The sequence below is a fragment of the Triplophysa dalaica genome, chromosome 23 (assembly GCF_015846415.1).
Source record: "Triplophysa dalaica isolate WHDGS20190420 chromosome 23, ASM1584641v1, whole genome shotgun sequence".
NCBI lineage: Eukaryota > Metazoa > Chordata > Actinopteri > Cypriniformes > Nemacheilidae > Triplophysa > Triplophysa dalaica.
Window position 1 is genome coordinate 843,300 of NC_079564.1, and position 16,217 is coordinate 859,516.

Below are 16,217 nucleotides of genomic sequence, written 5' to 3' on the forward strand. Positions count from 1 at the left end.
GCAATGTCCTGCTACGTTTGTTACAATTTCTCTTCAGCGTATCTCATTGTTTCTTATCCGTGCCTTTCGTTACCAATAATATATGAAAGTAGTTTTAATGAAGTCACACCTGTTCACTCTCCAGTAGTACCTGCAAAGTTCAAAGGGCAGCTGAAGAACCAGCAGGTTACAGAGGATGGGAAAGTCTTGCTCTCCTGTGTCCTCTCAAAACCTGGCTGCCAAGTGCAGTGGAAGAAGGGAGCTGAAATCCTTAAATCTGGTGGAAGATTTCAAATAACTGAGAAGGATACCGTGTTCGAGCTGCAGATTTTAAATTTAGTGGTTGAGGACACTGGAGAATATGTCTGTGAATGTGGAAATGAGAGGACAGCAGCAACAGTTGTTGTCAATGGTAGGGATAAAAGCCTGCTTTTTAACATACATATTGACTCTCTAATTGTTGACCGCAATTCATACTTCATCTTGGTGCTTGTTCTTTGGGTAAGATGAAAGATAGGTTGTACTCTGTCCTGTCATTTAGGCCCTTTTATAAGGTATTTTTTACACTTTGATTTATGTTAACACACAACTGCTCTTCAGCATTACCAGTGATCTTCAAACGTGAGCTACAGAGCCAAGAGTGTGAGGAAGGAGACAGTGCAACTCTTCAATGTGAACTCTCCAAACCTGACATTCCTGTGGTTTGGAGAAAAGGAACACAGGTGATCCAGCCTGGAGAAAAGTACTCCATCAAAAAAGATGGAGCAACTGTTGAGCTGAAGATTGCCGATCTCAAGCCTGAAGATGCTGGACAATACACTTGTTTGTGTGGAGACAGTAAGACAACAGCAAATATCAAGATCAAGGGTATGAGGATTGTTCAACTTCTTAAATAAGCATGTCTCTCACATGTTCGCTTGTTTTTTAAAATTGAACCATAACTGGTTTGCAGTATAAATTAAAATTATTTTTTACAGTAACATTATGCATGGTATAACATGTCCTTTACAATGTCCAGTGTTTCTGTAATTATTAAACATGCGTGTCATGTTTTGTAGCATGTGTCTTTGTTTGATATCTTGTCTTAATGTACATTTTTGTACATATGAAGCCATTCTAACAAACTCTTGAAACGGCAATTGCCTTTTAGCATCACCTGTGATCTTCAAACGTGAACTACAGAACCAGGAATGTCAAGAAGGACAAAGTGTTACTCTTCAGTGTGAACTCTCTAAACCTGGAGTTCCTTTGGTTTGGAGGAAAGGAACACAAGTGATCCATTCTGGAGAAAAGTACCACATCTGCCAAGTTGGATCTAAACTTGAGCTGAAGATCAATGATCTCAAACCTGAAGATGCTGGAGTCTACAGTTGTGATTGTGGATTTAACAAGACCTCATCTACCATTACTGTCAATGGTAGGGATTAAGTAGAGGATGAATGCACACAATATCACCGTTTTTACGGTCTGTGCTTTTGCTGATTTAAATTGGGTTTATGTCTATGGTGTTATGTATAACATTGTGACATATTGTTAGACTTTACTACAGTATTGTCATGCTGTTTGTATTTTATCATTGTTTGTTAGTTGGTCTTCGTGACGCCAAAACCCAAAAGGATTTCCTTTCTAGGTTTGGAAAGCCACAGCAAAAACACTTACCCCGACAGGCCTCCCAAAATCCTAAAACTTACCAGCTCTCTTCAGCTCTGAAATCTTGATATTTGTGTAACAGGTGTATCCCGTAATATCCTGCACCTCTCTCTTTCTGTGGTTTCTTAGAATTGCCAGTGGTCTTCACACGTGAGCTAAAAAACCTTGAGTGTGATGAGGGCGGCAGTGGTACCCTGTCCTGTGAAGTTTCCAAACCTGGTGTCCCTTTGCAGTGGAAGAAAGGAAGTCAGGTCATCCAGTCTGGAGGAAGGTACATTATCAAGCAGACTGCATCAAAGGTGGAGCTGAAGATCACTGGTCTTAAACCTGAAGATGGAGGAGAATACACATGTGTATGTGGCGACAAGAAAACCACAGCCAATATGAAGATCAAGGGTATGAACCATGCCTATTCTTTCTGGGAGTTTTTAACCATAAATTATTATTTTCTAGTTGCCCTGAGCCTCAAAGACAAGTCAAAGAATTGCTGTACTTGAATTCATGATAGTTCTGCATCAAAGCAATTAGATCTGCTACTTTCTATTTGCATGGCTTTACATAGAGAACTCTTTCTGGTCTTTACTGTACATATTTGAGTGTTGTTTGTTCTTTGTTTTGTGTTCCTTGTGGTTTTCTTTGTTGCACTTGAAAGTTTGGGGTTGGTTTTCGCTGACAACCTAGATTTAAGATGTCAAAAATATGTAGTTTTTCATTTTAGGTTTCTCTCGCAGTGCAAAGGCTTGATTTCTTGTTTTACATTCACAACCCTTTGTTTTGGCACACTCTCCTGCAGATGAGATAGTTATGCCAAAAGTGATTGATGTGAAACCGAATCATTCCGCAGTGTTTTTGCAACTTTCTAACAATTTGCTGTATCCCGCTGTGGCTCTGCCCACTGTGCTGTTATGTCGTAGTCTGACAGACATCTGTTATAGATTTTTAGCGTGTTTTCTGTGCAATCTGTCAGTTTCGTCCAGCTTGAGGCCTTCTATACCTTTAAAATTTTAGTTCATAATCTTCAACTATTTTGAGTGATCTGTCAAACGTTTTAATACTAAAGTAATCTCAAAGTTATTTGTTGTTTTAGAGATTTAGTCATCTCTAATGAGGGACTAGTAAATGTGGCTAATGTTGCTGTGTTGTTAGCTAAAGTTTATGTACACTATATACCAATTGTATGTTGTATACATTTGAGTCGAACAAAAAAAGTTTATATTTAATGTTCTGAGAAGGATCATATGGAATAATGCAATAACATGTCACGCTGAATTACACGGTAGATTACAATGTGCTTTGGGCATTGTATACTTTTCTGACATGTTAAGATAACATGTTAGTGTGTAATTACTTAAGGACATTTTTTGTCACAGCTTTGCACAAACCAGAACTTCAAAAACATGCGACTGAAAAGGAAGCATCAGTCAATGGTATGAAACAAATGTGCAAATGGCCCATGCTTTATGGCTTCTTGGTCAGCAGTTAAACATTTTCTTCTTTGGATGTTGAGTGTTTTTATAAGGCTGGCAAAGGTGTTGCTTATTTGGTGTTACCTGATACTTATGGTTTTGGTAAAAGTACACAGTTAAGGTTCATTTGTGTTTTGTCGCAGTTCCAAAGTTCCTCACTTCATCCGCTGCCTCTGAAACAGAGATCCAGAAACAGAAGAGAGACATTCAGGAAAAAATCAGTGGTATGAAACTGATGTGCATTTCCTGTCTGTGGCGCGACACCTTTATGTGCTTACAAGATGCATCCATGTCAAAGCGTTAAGCAGCAGTGTGCTCCAGCATTTGCTTATGCATAAGGAATTGTCTATTTTTTTTTGCGCTGTGCTGTGGTTTTACTTTTTCTTTTAACTGAAAGTCTCATTCGTGCAAATGCTCTCTGAAAAGCTTAATGCTTTTCTTGTTTTGCCTTTTAGGTATTTAAAGGTTTTTATTTATTTACTTAAAGATAAGTTAGGTACATGTTGATCCTATAGTAATCTTTATTGATTGTCAGATGGCAAGATGTGTGGCTTGTTTCCAGCATAGTTCTTTGAGAGGGGATTTAATGATTGTTTTAGTTTAAGTGGCTTGTTTAAGATCCCAGAATGCATTATAAATACTCCATCATGTTTATGAGTTAATAGGTTTCTGCTTTGAATGCATACATTTAATTACTATAGTTTGGTGGCATTATAAATTAAAATCTAACTGTGAGGTATTTTTAATTGAGTAATTGGGACTTGTTAAATTATGTTAAGTGCCATGCACAGTTTAACACTTGTAAAACATAAAAAAATACTCATTCAGTAGACTACATTTGTTGTCTGCAGGCTGGTCTTTTGATGGTGCCTTTGATTCTGTATCTTGTAAAATTCAAACTGGTAACGGTATGTGAATAGCTTTTATTTAAGATCGATCAATCAATTATATTTTTTATAATTTAATTGACACTGGCCCCTAGTTTTAATGTTTATTTGCTGCTCTGTTAAAGCTGATTTTTTCTGGATAGACGTCTAATGTTCACAGTTTTTTTTTAAATCCGAGCACAATTTCCATCATTCTTTTTAAATGATCTTAGGAATTCACAACGTCTTTGTCTTTATAAACACCTGATATAATTTCTTGTATACCTTTGGCAAAAATATAAACTGTTGCATTGATATTATGTACAAGATTTCAACTATTTTCTAGGTGGGTCTAGAAAGGATAGGTATTAACCTCTTGCATCTACACTTGAAATGCTGCCTTTTGTGAAATTTGTTCTGCTTGAGCTCTACAAAAATCTTCCCCTCAACAGCTCGCCCAGTTCAGTTTATGCAAGAACTCCTCAACCAAACATGTGATGAAGGAGGCAGCGTTTCTTTGTACTGTGAACTCTCAAAACCTGGAGTTCCTGTGGTGTGGAGGAAAGGAACATGGGTGATCCATTCTGGTGGAAAGTATGTCATCAAGCAAGTTGGGTCTACTGTTGAGCTGAAGATCACAGATATTAAACCTGAAGATGCTGGAGACTACGTTTGTGATTGTGGAGACAACACCACCAAAGCTAACATCAAAGTCAATGGTAGGAGACAGACGTTTTTTGAACCATGAGGGAATGCTTAATTTGTGATCTTAAACTTTGCCTTCTCATAATTTCGTAATTTAATGATAGCTTTAAGTGGTGTCGATTGGTTTGTCATGTTGCTTCTGTGGGTTTCTTGATTTTCCTTTATATAATAATGGCTGATTTGTTTTTGGTACAACTTGTAAAAAGTGGTTAAGATGCACAAAGTCTTTGCTGCAGTAGAACACATTTTGTTTTGATGTCAACTATAAATGATCTCACAAGATGCTGTTCTTGGTTCGACAACTTTGCCTCAGCATTACCAGTGATCTTCAAGTGTGAGCTACAGAACCAGGAGTGTCAAGAGGGGGACAGTGTTACTCTTGAGTGTGAACTTTCAAAACCTGGAGTTCCCGTCGTATGGAGGAAAGGAACACAGGTGATCCTTTCAGGACGAAAGTATGTCATCAAGCAAGTTGGGTCTACTGTTGAGCTGAAGATCACAGATCTCAAACCTGAAGATTCTGGAGACTATGCCTGTGATTGTGGGGACAACATCTCTAAAGCTTATATCAAAGTCAATGGTAGGACTAAGCTATAAATTGAAGCCTTTTTAACAGTGTGTTTAACAAATGTTTGGTTTGAGATCTAAATGTTGCTTTCCGATGTGTAAATGGTAGTGCGTAATGTAGTGCTGTGTTGGATAGTATTAAATTATAATTTGGTTGGAATGGTTCTGAAGTTGCGTTTTTCAGACGTTTAGAAAAGGTTTTTGCATAGAAATGCTTACATCCAACAATGAAAGACATTATATCAGTGTTAAGTATAACTCTAACTAGATACTTCTCCTGGTTCAACTACTTTACCGGATTCCTTAGCATTACCAGTAATCTTCAAGCGTGAGATACAGAACCAGGAGTTTCAGGAGGGAGACACTGTTACTCTGCAGGGTGAACTCTCAAAACCTGGAGTTCCTGTGGTGTGGAGGAAAGGAACACAGGTGATCCATTCAAGAGGAAAGTATGTCATCAAGCAAGTTGGGTCTACTGTTGAGCTGAAGATCACAGATCTCAAACTTGAAGATGCTGGAGACTACGTTTGTGATTGTGGAGACAGTGTCACAACTGCCAACGTAAAGGTTAATGGTAGGAGATGGGATTTCTTCAGATCTCAAGAATTTGTATACATTCCTCATGTTTACAAATGGAAGTAAATCTATGACACCTGATATCAATCTTTAAATTTGTCAGCTCTTCCAGCCATTTTCACACAAGACCTGAAGAATCAGACTGCCGTCGAGGGGGAGAGCATCATCTTCCATTGCAAGCTCTCCAAAACAAACATTCCTGTGGAGTGGCGAAGGGGTGAAATTGGTCTTTGTCCGTGTGCAAAATATGAGTTCAAACAAGATGACCACCAAGTCCAGCTGGTCATACATGACCTTGATCCTGATGACTCTGGTGACTACATTTGTGACAGTGGAGATCAAAAAAACACTGCACATTTGGAAGTTAAGGGTAGGCTTATCGGAACTCTCTTTCCAAACTTAATCATGTATCTTTTGCAGCTGTTTCCATTCCATTATGAAAATTTAAATCTGTGAAACATAATTACCATTTTACAGCACTTCCAGTTCTTTTCAAAATTGCTCTGCACAATCTGGAAACTGAGGCTGAGGAAAATGCAGTTTTTAGATGTGAACTTACCAAACCTAGAGCCAAAGTCACCTGGAGGAAAAACAATAATGTTATAGAATCAAGCAGCAAATATGAACTGAAGCAGGATGGTGTAGTGGCTGTTCTTATTATCTACAAACTTCAGAGAGGAGACTCTGGAGATTACTCCTGTGAGACAGAACATGATCGGACGTCTGCCAAGCTCACGGTGAATGGTAGGAACCATCTGATAATTATCCTCATCCCTCCTAACTTACCTAATCATCCTCTTTGGATCATCATTCATCAATATCACACCACCCTCAGCACTACGTCATCCATACTCATTTTACAGCACAGGATTTTGGTGAAATTAGCATGACAAAAAATGATATACATCCCTTTGTCTCCATCCTGACCTGCTGTAGATTTTGTTGGAAAACGTCTTGAAAAGTGTGATGCGTCTTTTTTTATATTTATTTTGCTGATCATTGTAGATGTTAAATTGATACTGGGTTTTTTTTTTTCAATGAGCTACTACATTTGTCTTGAAGTGGGATTACATTTCTATTTGCTTTACTGTGTCGGACAGAACCAGAAGTTGAGATTGTTACTGGTCTGAAGAGCAGCATTGTCAGTGAAGGTGATGATGTCCATTTTGAATCCATCGTTTCTCATGACAATGCATCTGGTGTTCAGTGGACACTTCAAGACGTCCCACTTCAGAACAATGAAATGAATAAAATCCGAACAGAGGGCAAAAGACATACACTAACATTAAGAAGTGTCACTCAGAAGGACTCGGGAACAGGTGTCCTTTCAAGTGGGTGGTCACACTTCTTTCGCTTGTCTTACAGTCAAAGGTAAAACTGAGTAATTTTTTTGGATTTTCTAAGTGCCAGCCTCTTTCCAATTGATTGCATTCTGAAAATTTTACCATCACGTTGTCGCATTTTAATTTCAAGCACATGAACTGTTATATGTCACTTCATAAACAACTTTTCCAGCATGTTTTCTTTAAACCACCAAGTTTTGGACTCAATTAGTTATTTCCTTCCTTTACAGCATGGGGTGGCAACTGAACATTGTTTTTGCATGCGACTAGCCATTAGGGATAGTGCATCTACACCACAGCCACAATGTTAACCACAGCACATTACTGCTCATGCATTTATATGTCTCGTCTGCACTTTATCTGCTTTATTTTTGGTTGGCAAATGAGTTGAGTTCATTGAATTTACAAGAAATGTGATCGAACTACATTATTAGTCCAAAAAAGTTCAATTTTTGTTTTGTTATGAATGAGTATGTCAAGTTCAATTACACATTAAACTTTTCGGTTTTGATTCCAATATCCCCAGGTTTGGCATACATTGCACTACAAAAAATGACATTCTTAGTAAGCCTTTTGTCTTGTTTTTAGTAAAATATCTCAAACTTCTTAAATCAATATGCAATTACTTGACAAGAAAAGTGACCTAAGATATTTAGTCTCTTTTTAAGGAGAAAAATATAAGAATTAAGTAAGTTTATGGTAAAACAAGGGCAAAAAGTCTGCCAATGGGGTGAGAAAAATAAACTTGAGAAAAAGGTCAAACTAAGTTCAAGTTTATTTTTCTCACCCCATTGGAAGTTTTTTTCCTTGTTTTTACCATAAACTTACTTAATTCTTATATTTGTGTCCTTAAAGAGTTAGGAAAGTGTATCTTGATTTAGGAATGTTTAGATATTTGTACTGCAAAAAAAGACAAAAACACTTAGCAAGAATGTCGTTTTTGCAGTGTGTCCCTGCAATTGCAAACAGCAGAGAATGTTTTGTGTAACACCTCATGATCTTCTAATTATGCAGGTTTGGAGTGTTGCATATCTATTTAAATGTGTACAACAGTCTGTGTTTTACTGTCTTCCGCTAGCAGTCCCAGTGCAATCATTTGTGAAGGATTTGACATGCCAAGAAGTCACAGAAGGAGACAATGCCTCATTATGTTGTGAGACCTCAATCCCAGATGCAAATGTGAGCTGGAAGAAGGGAACATTGGTCCTAACTGACGGAACGAAGTATTCCATAAAGAGGGAAGGCACAATTCAAACATTGGTGATTCATAAGCTATCAGTAGAAGATGGTGGAGAGTACATATGCGAAGCAGGAGGCAAAGAAAGCAAAGCCACATTGACCGTCAAAGGTAACATGCTTAATTCTCCTTTAGGAGCCTAAATCTTGATGTTTTGGCCATCTTTGCTCATTTCTCATTGTTCCCCTATGGATGAAAAAGTACATATTCATTTATTTTCTCTGTGTAATCCAAATCCTGGACACCTTTATAGGTTTTATAAAGTTTCTTTGACATGACCCAATTATTTTAGGAAAAACATCAATGTGCCTGTCACTCAGTACCTTCTCAACTAATGTTGCTCTCCTCCATTCTTGGATTAAAATGTGCAATGTCACTTAAAAATCCCAAGATTTATAACTGCCTTGAGGATGTTAACATCCAGTCACAATATAATTCACTTTTGTTAGATAGACTGTGGCCACTAGTGGGATATTTACCTCATTTGAGTTTTGTGAAAGCTTCCTTCGATCAATTCCCAGAATGTGTAAAAATCACACGAGAATTAAAGGATGTTACTGTGATAACGGGTGAGGACGCTACCTTCCGGTGTGAAGTATCCCATTCAGGGTGTACTAATGTCGAGTGGTGGCTCGGCTCCAACGCCCTTCAAAACAATGACTTGAATCAGATCAGCTGCAGAGGGAGGGAACACAGCCTTGAGCTGAGAATGGTCACGACAGATGATTCAGGCGATGTAGCTTTTGTGGTTGGCCAAGAAAGGAGCATCGCCTACTTGATGGTGCAGGAGAAACCCAAAGGTAAAAGAACACACGATATGTTGGCAAGCTATAATCTGTCTGTCATCAGCAGGTTCTGTGTAGCTGCACTCATTTTGCACAATAGTAACACAAGGCTTCTCATTGCTCTCATGCCATTTGCTTTGGCCATTTTCCATCTACGCTCCTAATTTTGTTTTAATTTTTTATTTGTGGACTAAATGTAGCTTTCAGTTGTATCAAAGCACTTGTTAAATTTGATAACATTTTATTCCCATATTTGATTCTCAGTTCCGTGGTCCTAATTGTTTAGTAAATTGACCTTTCCTTCTCATTTAAATGAGTCTGTAATTTAGTAAATCCTGTGAGCTAACTGGCTGAGCTAATTGTTAACTGGCTTAGGTGTCTATGTTCGTAAATCTTCAGGCACATTATGATATCACAGAACTTAGGTTTGGGTTTCTCCTGTCCGTAGTTGTATTCTTAGAGAAGCCTCTGGACATAACTGCAAAAGAGGGTCAAACAGTTACACTATCCTGTATGACCTCCGACCCTGAGGCCTCTGTCACCTGGCACAGAAATGAGGAGATGATAAAGGCAGGGGGCAGATATCTGCTTTACAAGGATAGAGCTGTCCATCAACTCCGCATCCTTAGGGTGGAGGAAGGGGATGCAGGGCTGTATACTTGCAAAACCAAAGATGCAGAAAGCTCAGCCACCCTTACTGTAAAAGGTAAATGGGATTGCAGGCTTGTGGCATTTTTTGTTTAATTATTAACATTATGGATGCCTGCGAATAATAATAATGCAAAGGGGTTCCTTGAAGAACATACTTACATTCTTTTTCTTTCAACTTTGAAACTGTCTATCATATACTGGAACAAAGAACATTTTGGATTCCTTTACAGCCCTGATGTACATGATCTATCGGCAGCTTTATAAAAGATCTGACATCTATATAACATAATATTTTTCTCATCCATCATCAGGACAGCCTCCATTCTTCCTCAAAGAATTAGAGAACCAAAAGGCAACAGAGGGAGATAGCATTGCCTTGCGCTGCGAGCTCTCTAAGCAGAGTATAAGAGTAGAGTGGAGAAAGGGTGGAGTGGTGCTCCAACCCAGTAAGAAATATCAGATGAAACAGGAAGGATGTGTACAGGAGCTTCATGTTCATGATCTGGAACCTGAGGACAATGGCTACTACACATGTGATGCTGGAGACCAGTTGACCACAGCATCAATCTCAGTCCAAGGTATTAAATGTCAATCATTTGTGCCTATTTGTTTTAATGTTATACATTTCCTGTTCCACTGTAAAACAGATCGAATAAATCAAAATGAGTAAGCCATTTCTTTATGAATTTTAGATTATCTTTGCAGAACTTTTTTGTAATAAGGTAGCCTTGTATAACAAGTTTCAGAATTCAGTATTTGGACTTTACCTATACGTCCAAATATCCATTAATTATGTCCTAGAAACATCATACATGTGTATGACACTGGTGATCTAAGGATTTCTGTCTGGTCTCTGCAGAGACTGAGGTCCTCATAGTGTCGGGTTTAAAGAATACAGATGTGTTTGTGGGAGAACGGGCCATTTTCTCCTGCCAGCTCTCTCGCAGCTCAAAAGGCCGAGTTCAATGGTGGCTAGATGGCACTCGTTTGGAGAACAGTACCTTCAGTGAGATGAGTGTTGGTGAAAACCATGTCCACACCCTCACCCTAAGGAACGCTTCTCCCAATGACTCAGGAACGGTCCTGTTCAAAACGGGTGCCCTGACATCCTCTGCTAAGCTCTTAGTGAAAGGTACCAGTTGGGGTACAGGGGATTGTGGGGCATAAAACCCTTCTGCTAACCGCTCTGCAGAACTGAGCTGTAAATGTTTAAAATATCGGAATATCCTTGGGCTTATATTGTGTCCATGAATTTCCTAAATAATAAAGACACAATTAGTGATGCATTTACCTTGTCTCCAGCATTTGAAGAGTTTTGAGAGTTGTATCAGTACAGTTAGAAAATAAATCTATTTGTTTAATCTTTTTGAAAGAAATTATGTTTTTGCATGGTTTACTGTTTTAAAACGTATTTGCTTATCATGTCAATTATGGTCCTGGTTGGCAAGGTAATTTTGCAACTTGTTTAAATATACAGGAAAAATATACAGCCTTTGACAAGAAAATATTTTTGTTTAATGGAAAGTCATGGATCAATGTAGTCCATGTGCCGTTTATTTCTAACCTAAACCAGACAAGACATACGTATAATAGCTTGCTAATTATTAACTAAACTGAAACACTAATTATTCAATTGCTATACTGATATTGAGTTTTACCATGGACATGAATACTCAATAATAAACACTGTATGGTAACATAATTTTTTGTGTACCATAAAACATTAAGTCTACAGTAAACCTACATCATTAAAGTGCATTTAATTATAAATATCCTCATTCAAAAGGAAAGTATTTAATAGACGTGTACACCTTTACTACACTTTCTGATGCATGCTTTATTCACATTTCTGTTATGGTTCAATTTTGACATGACACTGTAGATAGGTTGTATTTGGAAATGTCCTTGGTCAGTTTGGAGTAGAGAAGTTAAAGCGGCCCTAACACACGTGGTTTCTCATATCTCATATTAATATTGAGTACATCTAGAGTAGTATTGCATACTTCGTATCTTCAAAGAGTATTTAGTTTGATCACAATTATAAAAGATAGATACAGCTGTATGATTACTTCTGAAATCATAAGGCTCGTGCGGGGGGGAGGGGTATACTGAACTAAAGCATATAAAGCAAATAAACCCATTGCCAACAAAACACAGACATCAGTTTCACCTCACCGCATGAGGTTCAAGTCCGGCATCTTTTAGCGCTGGGACGGCTCCATATATCAGTTTCAAACAATCTCCAAATCCAGCATTATAGCCACCGTTTATATAACATTCATCACCCAAATGCAGTGAACAAACAAACACCTGAACTTCGTGAATGTATGCTCGCTCTCTCTCTTTCTCTCTCTCTCTCTCTTGCACCCAAGTGAAAGTGATGTCTGCGCATGCTCCTTCTCCAGCTCTCCTAGCTGCCGCGTAAGCGTGCCGCATGATTTCCCGGGAGAATGGTCCATTAGGGACTAAGAAAAAACGTATCATATGTTTACATCAAGTTTAACATTGTAAAGAAATCAGAATGCATGACACATCGTTGCAGCACCCCTTTAAGGAGTGCTACACTTATCGCACTATATCAATACGCTGTGAAAGATGATATGATAAAAAAAGTATTACTTTTGCTTTAAACTGAATACGCTTGCATTTTAGTTGCGAATTAGACAGAATGCCTAAATAAGTTATGGAAGTTAAGAACTCTACTCCAAAATGCACTGGGGTCTTGTGAACCCAATATTATTTACCCACACCACCCATCCTGTATAGATCCCAATGTGGAGGTGGTCAGTGCCATGGAGGACCAACATGTAGCAGAGAACCAGCCTGCAGAGTTCATCTGTCAGTACTCACGCCCAGTCAAGGCTGTATGGAAGAGAAATGGCATACCTGTACAAGCAGATGGTCGCAGGGTAATAGTGGAAAGGGACTGGACTGTTGCAAGGTTGTACATTAGCTGTGTGGAACCTCAGGATGGGGGGATTTACTCCTGTGAGGCAGAAGGGACTTCTGTTGTGGCACACCTAAGGGTGCAAGGTGAGCACACCTGCAGCCAAAAAGAGAATCTAAGTGTCATTCACAACTGAAACTTATGAGTCGTTATAGTACTGTATCATCACAAGTCAGGTGCAATCTGTCGGCTCTGTTGAGTGCTTATCACTAAGGGTTTACTATTAGTGATGTTTAACTGCGGGCCGCTTTAAACTAACATGTGCTTTTAATGCTATAATTGCTTCCTATGCCAATTCATCCTACATGCTATGTGCTATCGAAAGGCTGTATTGTTTTTATGTTATAAAGCTACTGTTTTAAAAGACAGCGCAAGCCAATGTACACCACTCAGGTCACCTGTCTAATGTGTCACTGTATTTCTGGCATTCTCTCTCTATTTTTTGCAGCCAAACCCATTGACATCGTCCAAGAACTGAGTAACATGGAGACCATAAATGGCGGGGAAGCACTTTTTGAATGTGCCCTGTCTCGCCCTGAAACCAAAGACTGCCGGTGGTTACTCAATGACATGCCTCTGAAGGAGTCTGCAACTGTGGAGATAGTTTCCTTTGAGAGTGGTCGACGCCACCTTCTGCTTTTAAAAGACTTGCATCCTTGTGAAAACACGAGGGTTACATTCCAAGCTGGCACATCATCAACTACTTCCCTTCTGTCTGTCAAAGGTTTGGCAATTCTTTTTCAAATCATCAAAATATCTACCCCTTTAAAATTTAACAGTTTTTTGGCTGGTTGTGTTTTGTTTATGTTCCTGTTTCAGTGTTATAAATGTATTTTTTCAGCCTGGCAACTGGAGGTGGTCAAGCCTTTAGAGGATAAGACCATCATTGCAGGAGAGACAGTGGAGTTCATTTGTGTTCTGAATGAAGCTGTGCCAGAGAGTGAGTGACCTGGTATTCTAACAGTGTTGAACTTCAATGTGATGAAAACTGGACCATGAGAGCCAGCGGCTGTTCATACAGCCTCATATTAAAAAAAGCGAGAACTCAGCCTACACAGGAAATTACTTTTGCAGCTCGGGATGCCTTATCAATGGCCAAACTCACTACACTGTGTAAGGGTTATTTTGTGCCAGTATGAATACTACTACATGTTCCTATGTTCTGTTTCTTGTTGTCTGACTTTCGTTCTGTTGTTATTAGCTGTGCCTGATCCCCCTGAAGATCCAGAGATGGTCAGTAAAGGCCCTACTTTCGTCACGCTTTCTTGGTTCACACCGCTTAATGATGGAGGAAGCCCAGTTCTGGGTTACCGAGTAGAGATGCGTCTTGTGGATAGTGTCCTCTGGCTGCCCTGCCATACAGAACCAGTGTGTAACACTGAATTTTTGGTTGAGAATCTCATTCCTGGGGCAGGTTACAGGTTCCGTGTTGCAGCCATTAATCGTGCTGGCATTGGCGAGCCTGTCCAGTTACCTCAAACCATAACGCTAGGTAAGATTAAAATAACATAAAGACATAAAAGACACCCCTGGTCCTATTGTATTCTTGTTTCTTTAACTGTTATTTATATGAACCTTTGTTTTTCAGATGCACCAGTGACCATTAGCAACATATTAAGCAGCTCTGAGCTCCAAAAAGGAAAGATGATTCGTTTGGAATGTGAACTTTCTTCAGAGAGCAAACAAGTTACATGGCTCAAGGACAACCGAGAGATAGAGGTTGGAGTGAAGTACCAACCAGTTACAGAGGGCAAGAGCCAGGTTTTGCTCATCAAGGACTTCCAGTCAGCAGACCAGGGTGTTTATTCTTGTATGGCCTCCGAGGATTCAAAGACATCAATTAATTTAAACCTTGAAGGTGCATTCCTTAAACACACTTGTAAATCACTGTCATTGTGTGTCAAAATTATTTTTTAACAAAATTTACTTTAAACTTTTTAACTAGCTCTTGTTTTTGCCTGATTACAGGAGATGACACAACACTTTCTCAGGATATTGGTAGCCAGCCCAAACTTCCTGTTGAGGCTGCCTCTGAGGGAGACCTACACGCTTTGTGGGAGGCAGTGGCCAAGAAGCGAAGAATGAGCCGAGAGCCCACATTGGATTCCATTTCAGAGTTGCCAGAAGAAGATGGAAAAGAAAAGGCACAAAGCAGAGAGAGCAAAGTACCTGCAAAGGACGTAAAAAAGGAGGGACCTGTTGAAGCAACTGCCAAAATCACAGGGGAACCTAATCTCTACACCAGTTCTGATGAAGAATCTCTAAGTGGGACAAGCCTAGTGTCTTACCTAAAGAAAAGCACCAAGTCCTCCGTAACTGTGGAAGGTACGGCTGAGACCACTGCCTCCAAGAAACTATATGAGCACTTCCAGATGACTGAGCAGTCAGTTACACAAACAGCTGTGGAGCCTCTCATGGAGGCTAATGAAGGGGATGGGTTGCTGGAGGCTGCTGTCAAGATTCAAGCAGCATTTAAGGGTTATAAAGCTAGGAAGGACATGCGACCAGTCTTCAAAGAAGTATTCAAGGATCAGACTAAAGAGCCCAATGGGACAATTCACCTAGAGTGCATTGTGGAAGGAAAGCCAGACAAAGTTCGCTGGCTGAAAGATGGTGAACCCCTAACAGATGGCAAGCACTACCATATAGACATCTATAATGATGGCACCTGCTCTTTAGTAGTGACAGCTGCCACAACCAAAGACACAGGTGTGTATACTTGTGAAGTGACCAATAAGTTTGGCATTACAACACATAGTGGTAAAGTCACTATAGGGTCACTGAGAGAATCTTCTGGGCGACGGCCACTTACCCTGGGATACAGTGCAGATAGTGAAGCTGAGAGCTCTTCAGGAAGCGAGATGGATGAGACATTACGTCAGGCGAGCAAAAGATTACGACGACTTCTGCGTACTCGTCTTCCTCCAGATGTGGAAGAGGAACCTTTTATAAGTGCTGATGAAGGAGATTTACCGCCAACAGATCTACAGTCATACCGGGAGGATGATCTGTACATCTACATTCGCTTTGATAACCGTGGTGAAGCTCAAGTGGCTTCTCAGCGCTTCGAGGAAATGTTTACATATCAAGGAGCGCCCATCGAAACCGCCATAATAGAAGCGGGTGCTAAGGTAGAGTTGCGGATCACAAAGATTGGCTTCTCCCAAGACGGCTGCCGAACCCCAACTCAGGAAAGGCCTGCTTTCATGACTGGACCCCCTGGTATGACAACTCTTACACTTCCATGTAGTTTTAATATTAGTTTTTACTTCAATCTGTGATTCTTTGTAAATATGCATGGTTAAATGTTTGATTATGTTTGTTATGAGAATCCAGCATCTGAAGCATGTTTGATCTTCGCAAAAATGTTTAAAAACACGGACCTGTGGCATGTCTTTTTTGTCTGCTTGGGAATTCCTCCTTAAAAGTATTGCCTTGTTCTGTT

The 16,217-nt window shown here is 39.5% G+C and overlaps 1 protein-coding gene and 1 long non-coding RNA gene across 3 annotated transcripts in view; one reads left to right on the plus strand and one right to left on the minus strand.

Annotated features, from left to right (window-relative positions):
* LOC130413184 (uncharacterized) overlaps window positions 1-16,217 on the minus strand; it is a 44,552-nt gene that overhangs the window by 23,309 nt on the left and 5,026 nt on the right. The window contains exons 2-3 of one of the 2 annotated variants that reach the window (XR_008905458.1): window positions 12,712-12,868; window positions 3,180-3,268 (exon numbers count right to left, since the gene is read on the minus strand). This is a non-coding gene — a long non-coding RNA (uncharacterized LOC130413184). Of the gene's footprint in view, window positions 1-3,179; window positions 3,269-12,711; window positions 12,869-16,217 lie in introns of those variants that run through there. The other variant, XR_008905459.1, reaches the window with a different exon arrangement.
* Window positions 1-16,217, plus strand: part of obscnb (obscurin, cytoskeletal calmodulin and titin-interacting RhoGEF b) — a 49,942-nt gene that overhangs the window by 19,583 nt on the left and 14,142 nt on the right. The window contains 23 exon segments of the mRNA XM_056738205.1: window positions 125-391; window positions 580-846; window positions 1,130-1,396; window positions 1,759-2,025; window positions 4,414-4,680; window positions 4,980-5,246; window positions 5,541-5,807; window positions 5,913-6,179; window positions 6,287-6,553; window positions 6,910-7,127; window positions 7,129-7,180; window positions 8,231-8,500; window positions 8,911-9,189; window positions 9,623-9,880; window positions 10,137-10,403; window positions 10,685-10,957; window positions 12,592-12,858; window positions 13,221-13,496; window positions 13,614-13,712; window positions 13,715-13,885; window positions 13,974-14,264; window positions 14,361-14,630; window positions 14,741-15,994. Of these exon segments, the coding sequence (XP_056594183.1) occupies window positions 125-391; window positions 580-846; window positions 1,130-1,396; window positions 1,759-2,025; window positions 4,414-4,680; window positions 4,980-5,246; window positions 5,541-5,807; window positions 5,913-6,179; window positions 6,287-6,553; window positions 6,910-7,127; window positions 7,129-7,180; window positions 8,231-8,500; window positions 8,911-9,189; window positions 9,623-9,880; window positions 10,137-10,403; window positions 10,685-10,957; window positions 12,592-12,858; window positions 13,221-13,496; window positions 13,614-13,712; window positions 13,715-13,885; window positions 13,974-14,264; window positions 14,361-14,630; window positions 14,741-15,994 (6,648 nt within the window).